Source organism: Megascapheus bottae, chromosome 1, assembly GCF_031878675.1.
Source record: "Megascapheus bottae isolate mThoBot1 chromosome 1, mThoBot2.hap1, whole genome shotgun sequence".
NCBI classification, from domain to species: domain Eukaryota; kingdom Metazoa; phylum Chordata; class Mammalia; order Rodentia; family Geomyidae; genus Megascapheus; species Megascapheus bottae.
Genome location: NC_143509.1, coordinates 8,500,452 through 8,507,606, shown reverse-complemented (window position 1 = coordinate 8,507,606; position 7,155 = coordinate 8,500,452). Strand labels below are relative to the sequence as shown.

The 7,155-nt window shown below is 46.6% G+C and overlaps 1 protein-coding gene across 1 annotated transcript; it reads right to left on the bottom strand.

Moving 5' to 3' along the window:
* Positions 1-5,851: 5,851 nt before the first annotated feature.
* On the bottom strand, positions 5,852-6,775 carry LOC150068296 (olfactory receptor 7E178-like). Its single transcript, XM_090318858.1, has one exon. It carries the CDS (start codon positions 6,716-6,718, stop codon positions 5,852-5,854), a length of 867 nt encoding a protein of 288 aa, XP_090174984.1. The 5' UTR covers positions 6,719-6,775.
* Positions 6,776-7,155: the final 380 nt, after the last annotated feature.

Genomic DNA, 7,155 nt, shown 5'->3' with positions numbered 1-7,155 from the left:
TCTCTGAGGCCTAATTCTGGCTCAGCGGCAATTAAAGGGCTTTGACCAGGCATTCAGTCCTTTACATACCTCTCTTAAGGCATCTCTGTGTACGTGACTCGATTGAATCCCCCCGCAGCTTCGCGGGTCTCGCAGCAGCTCAGGTCTCACACGCTTTCCTGCACCTGTCCTGCCCAGTATCTGAAAGCCCCACCCAGACCCCACAGAGGCCCTCTTCCTATTGGCTAGCTTCCCAGTTCCCACCTTCTCTTACCCCAACAGTATATAACTAATTCTCTGATGCAATAAAGGCATGAGAGCATCAGAGAACATGAGAGAACAGCAGATCAGATCAGCAGAGATCAGCAGAGAGATCTGATGCGCTTTCATGGTTAACACTACTTCTGACTCAGCGTGGTTTTTTCTTCCCCAGTAATTGGGGGAGGGCTGGGTCATCGACACTTACCATCTCGCTCGGCTCCCTGGGTACTACAGGCTGGCCCTGTGTATCCCTCCCAGTTCCCGTGTTGCTGCCCCAGAGAGGAGCAACAGCTGGTGCCCCATGTGAGGAAACTTTGCAGCCCGTGTGAGGGCTCCATTTGCTCAAGAAACTCACCGCCGACAAGCTAATTGGACTGCGGGTAAGTGTACTTCCATAAGATATGGGAAAGAATCTTTCTAAGAATGACCCTTCCCTCGACTCTCTTAAGCTCTTCCTTAAGAGTCGAGGGATAGAGGTTTTAGCTACATAGACAACTAAAGTTTGGGATACTTTAGTTAAAATCACCACGTGGCTGCCAACTAGCAACTTGGTAGGCTGGAATACTTGGGACAAAATTGAGCTACTAATCGGAAAAGCCCAGATTAATCAAGGGGAGATTCCTCCAGGAGGAGTTTATCCAGTCTAATATGCTCTAAGATCTAGTTTTTCTCCTCAACATTCCAACCAGAGGGCAGAGTCCCCTGGGGACACAGTTAACAAAGAGAGGCCAGATGCCTCCCTTACTCCCTGCGGAGATGCTAATCTCTCATTGTCTACTGAAAGGCCAAGTTCCCCTCAGGGAGATGGGAAGGAGCCACCCTTCGCCCCTCCCCCATCAAACCCAGGCCATGAGGCCTCAGCAGCCTCCTAAGAGGGTCTGGGCCTGGGCTGCCCTGCTAGTTTCCCAACCCCCACAGCACCAGGGCTCCATCCACCCTCAGTAGCCTCCCAGGAGGGTCTGGGCCTGGGCTGCCCTACTAGTTTCCCAACCCCCATTGCACCAGGGCTCCATCCACCCTCAGTAATCTCACAGGAGGGTCTAGGCCTGGGCTTCCCTGCTAGTTTCCCAACCCCCACAGTGCCAGGGCTCCATCCACCAGACAGGCTTCTGCATGGTGCTTCTGAGATCCACAAGATATTTCAGTCTTTGTCTGGAAGCGTGTCAGAAAGGCCGGAGAGCGTGACCCCAACAGACAGTGCCACTAGTGAGGCACCATTTGAACCGGGCCCGGAGTCCTACCAGCTATTCCCGGTTAATATTGACCTGGGCAGTAACTGCCCTGCAACCGGGTATCCCTGGAAGCCTGGTGGCCTTAAGGAACTCAAAAAAGCTGTCTTAGAAGTTGGCCCTAATGCTCCTTGGATGTAAACAATCCTCCAAGGCCTTGCTCATCAATCATGTACTGCAGCCGATTGGATGACTCTGGCCAAAGCAGTTCTTCCAGGCCCTCTTTTCATTAAGTGGTGTGCCCTGTATAAAGAAGAATGCTGCCAACAGGCGGAGAGGAACCAACACGCGCAATCTGTAATCCCCATTACTTTGGGGATGCTTCCGGGGACCTCTGATAAATACTCAACGGGGGTCCAGCAGGCCACCATCCCCCCTCCCTATTGGGATCAGATTAGAGCTTTGGGCCTAGTGGCCTGGAGAAAACTGAATGAAGGTCCCTCTGAGTCTCCGATAGCAGGAATTAACCAAAGGCCAGGATAGGACCTGTCCAATTTGTTGATAGAGTTGAGGGTAGCATAAAAAGAAAGTCTCTGAGCCCTTGGAACTCCCCAGTATTTGTGATTAAAAAACCTAATGGCAAGTGGAGACTACTCCAAGATTTGAGAAAAATAAATAAGAGGATGGAAATTTTGGCACCCCCCCCAAAGGGGGATGCCCTGGATACCTGCCATTCCTAATGACCAATATCTCATAGTCATAGACATCAAAGGTTGTTTTTTCTCTATTCCTCTCCACCCAGAAGATACTGAGAAGTTTGCCTTCACCCTGCCTTCATTAAATTATAAAGACCCTGATTTGCATTTTGAATGGACAGTTCTACCTCAAGGTATGGCCAATAGCCCTCCTATATGTCAGGACTACATGTCTAGAGTCTTTTCCCCTCTTAACGAGGAGACAGGCTCACTTTTCTATGTGTATATGTATGATATCATTATAGGAAGCCCAGACACTCAGCATTTAGATTGTCTTTTTAATAAATGTCTCCAACTGTTAAAAGATAATGGCTTCCAATTGCCCCAGAAAAAATCCAAAAGATACCCCCCTTTAAAATCCTGGGATCTGTCCTAACACTGGACGTTATGTCTCCTTTAAAACCCCAATTATCTGTCCAAGACACTTACACCCTGCCCCAACTTCAAAAACTTCTTGGTGAAATTAATTGGATGAGATCATTCATCCCCACAACCACTGTAACCCTTACAACTCTTTTTGATCTCTTAAAGGGTCTTGGTCTGACCTCCATAGTAACATTGTCAGCTGATCATAAAGAGGTTCTAAATAAAATTCAATTAGCTATTAATGAAGCAGCCTTAAAGAGGTATGATCCTGCTATGCCCCTAATGCTCTATATCCTACCAGGACAGACCCTCTTTACTGCCCTTTTAGGCCAGGAATGGGAACCTCTTCACTGGATTCACCTGTCAGTCGGAGGAACACCTAGAATTTACTCCATGATTGACCAGATGGCAGATTGTATTGTCAAAGGACGAGGTTTATCCACTCGCCTTTTTGGGAGTGAACCCCGCTCTCTTATTGTCCCCTTTAGGATTAATGATTTCTCGTGGCTACAAAGAAATAATGCTAGACTAGCAATAGCCATGGAAAGCTTTCCAGGTAAAGTGGATTGTCATTATGGTCCCCATAAATGGATGAGCTCCTTTAGTCAGCTGGAGTGGCGACCTCCAAAACTTTTTCTAAGTGAAGCAGATCCCTCCTTCCCCACTGTATTCACGGATGGAGGCAAGAAGGGGGCTTCTGTTGTTATTTTCTCCCCAGGTAAAGGCAATTCTTCTCCTGCAGTGACCCTGTCTCATGAAATACAGGGCTCAGCACAATTTAAGGAACTTTATGCTGTGGTCCTAGCTCTATCTGAGGTTACTGGTCCTCTTAACCTATTCTCAGATAGCCTTTATGTGGTCAATTTGTTACCTAACCTCATAGAAGCTCATATTAAACTTGATAGTAACCCCATCACTCCTTTGATGATTCAAGCTAGAAATTTGCTCAAACAAAGGATTTCGCCTACGTTTATTGAACATCTGAGGGGCATCAAAGCCTTCCAAGTATTTTGACCAAAGGCAATACCCTCGCTGACCAGTTAGCCTCTAGTCCTAAATGTTACACTTTACAGGAGGCTATCTCTTTCCATCAGCTCACGCATGTCAACTGGAGGGGACTACACCACCGATTTCCCCAAGTTGCTATTAAAGACCTAAAAAAGATTATTAGGGCCTGTAAGTCATGCCACCCTTTTGTACAGGTTCCACCACTCCAAATGGGCAGCATTAACCCTCGAGGCCTTAGGCCTAATAATCTGTGGCAAATGGATGTTACACATTCTCCCTTTTTTGGATAACTTAAATACATTTTTTAACAATAGACACATTTTCCCATGCCTGTTGGGCTACAGCCCACTCCGGGGAGAGAGCTAAACATGCTATCAGTCATTTTCTTCAATGTTTTGCTACTCTCAGATTGCCAGACCAGATAAAAACTGATAACGGTCCCTGTTTTGTAAGCAAGTCTCTTGATGACTTCTTTAAACAATGGCAAATTACCCATACTACGGGCATCCCTCATAATCCCAGAAGACAGGCAATCCCAGAAGAAAGATATAACCATGTCCTTAAATCTCAATTAATAAAACAAAAAAGAGGAATGCACTCCCCCCCTCGTGATCTGCTAAAGATGGCTTTGTTTACTCTCAATATTTTAAATTTTGCCAAAGGGGAACATCTCTCACCCTTCCAGAAACACTGGACAACCTCTATTCCCTATCGAACTGTCTATGTGCGGTGGAAGGACCCTCTTAACGGGGAGTGGAGGGGCCCAGATCCCCTCATTACAGCTGGAAGAGGATTTGGTTGTGTTTTCCACACTAATGAAACAAAGCCAATTTGGGTCCCTGCAAGGGATCTTAAATATTGTCCCCAAATATGGAGGGACCCCAATAATACTGATCCGGACCCAGAAGGCTCTCTGCCTCCTGAGGATATCTCTCTCTCTCTTCTTTTTCAGAATAAATAATGGAACCTACAGTGCTGATCCTGTTTCTTCTTGGAGTCAAGATACCCATCATCAACTTCCTCTGGACCGGACTGCACAGATGGCTACCCTATGTCCTTCCATTTCTTGGTCCCATACTACTCTTGTTCTTACTTTTAACTTTTGGGCCCTGTGTTATCAATTAGGTTACAATTCATTCAAAGCAGGATAGAATCCATTCAGTTGATGAACAAATCCATTCAGTAGATGAACGTACAGGTGCATAACCAGAGGCTTGCTACCAATGCCAATGACTCCTAAGACAAAGGAGAGCCCTATGACAAGGAAGGATCCCTCGACTCCCATTAGATGTCTCCCTGAGAGCCAATGATGGGTAAGACCTCTGGAGTGGGGACAACCTAAGTCAGGCCAGGGGGTGATCTGTACTGTGGGACAGAAGGCCGCAGAGCACTCAATGACGGGTAAGATCCCCTGAAGGGGACAACCTAAGACAGGGGCTTTGCGCGCTTGTCCCCCTTGTTCTAATAAACAAAAAGGGGGAATTGTTGGGGCCTGACCTCCGTCTCTGAGGCCTAATTCTGGCTCAGCAGCAATTAAAGGGCTCTGAGCAAGCATTCAAGCCTTTCCATACCTCTCTTAAGGCATCTCTGCGTACATGACTCAATTGAACCCCCCGCAGCTTCGCGGGTCTCACAGCAGCTCAGGTCTCACGCGCTTTCCTGCACCTGTCCTGCCCAGTACCTGAAAGCCCCACCCAGACCCTTCGTGGTAGCACAGAGGCCCTCTTTCTATTGGCTAGCTTCCCAGTTCCCACCCTCTTACCCCAACAGTATATAACTAATTGTCTGATGCAATAAAGGCATGAGAGCATCAGAGAACATGAGAGAACAGCAAATCAGATCAGCAGGGATCAGCAGAGAGATCTGATGCGCTTTCATGGTTAACACTGCTTCTGACTCAGCGTGGTTTTTTCTTCCCCAGTAATTGGGGGAGGCCTGGGTCATCGACACTTACCATCTAGCTCGGCTCCCGGGGGACTACAGGCTGGCCCTGTGTGTCCCTCCCCGTTCCCGTGTTGCTGCCCCAGAGAGAAGCAACAGTAAAATGTGTATGATAGAAAATTCACATCCAACCATTGTAAAATTCATTTTGTGGGGTGACCATCTCCAGACATGCATGATCTTTACAAACTAAAATGTTATACATTAAAAACAAATGAAACCTTCCTCATGCATATCCTTGACACAGTGCTCCTGTGTCATCAATTACACTAATGAAACCAGACAAATACTAAGAATGTGTACAGACAGGTAGGATTTACAGGAATAAGGGTTATTTTTTTCCTTTGCAAAACCATATTACAGATGGATTTTCTACCTCCTGATGTCAGCTCCTCGTTTCAACAGCCTGATCAGGACACTTTTGAGGTCCCTGTTCCTCAGGCTGTAGATGAAGGGGTTCACTAAAGGAGTGACCACTGTGTACATCACTGAGGACACAGCACTGCCCCTGTGAGAATGTGACACAGCTGATCCAACATAAACACCCAATGCTGTCCCAAAGAATAAACACACCACTGACAGGTGAGAGCCACAGGTGGAGAAGGCTTTGTACTTCCCTCTTGATGATGGAATTCTCAGCACTGAACAAATAATTTTATAGTAAGAAAGAAGGATTCCAAAGATTGTAGGAAATCCATAAATGATAGCAACAACATATCTGAAGACATCGTTTGAGAATGTGGCTCTACAGGAAAGATTCAGAATTTGTGAAGGGTCACAGAAGAAATTTGGGATTTCCAGTTCCTTGAAATCGGTCATCTGCAATGCCATCCACACGTGCAGCTGTCCTTCCAAGAAGCTGACAACAAGCGACAGCAGAACCAAGGACACACAGAGACGAGGGTTCATGATGAGAGGGTAATTCAGGGGGTGACAGATGGCCACAAAGCGGTCATAGGCCATCACAGTAAGAAGCATAACATCCATACAGCAAAAAATGATGTAGAAGCACATCTGTGTGAGGCAGCCTGCACAGGAGATGGCTCTGCTGTGACTCTGCAGGTTCATCAGCATCTTGGGGATGGTGGTGGAGACCAAGCAGATGTCATCCAAGGAGAGGATGGAGAGGAAGAAGTACATGGGGGTGTGGAGGTGGGGGTCAGAGCTGACAGCCAGGATGATGAGCAGATTTCCCAGCACACTGATCAGGTACATGGAGAGGAACAGTCCAAAGAGCATGGGTTGAAATTTTGGATCTTCTGAGATTCTCAGGAGAAGGAAATCTGTAACCTGGGTTAGATTTCGTGCCTCTATATCACTTGGGCAACTGCTCATAAACAAAAAATATTTTGTTAGGAAAATGAAACACATATTCCAAAATTGTCAACTGTATACAATTGAAATTCAAGTACATAAAAGTTTGAATTTTGCACCACCCATGCAGTACAATATACTCATGAATGTTGGTGAAGAGTGGCATTCCCTTACTTCTAGAATCTTCTCACTCTGAGATGCCTTGTTCCTCGGGCTTTTTCTACATGTGAAGTTTCTACTTGTGAAACACAGCTGTGTTGAAAAGCAAAGAATAACTGGGCTGGCTAGAGCAAGATCACCTGGCAGTACAGCACAGCAATGTGTAGTGGGGGGAGCAGGTTCCAGGGCAGCAGGGGGAATCT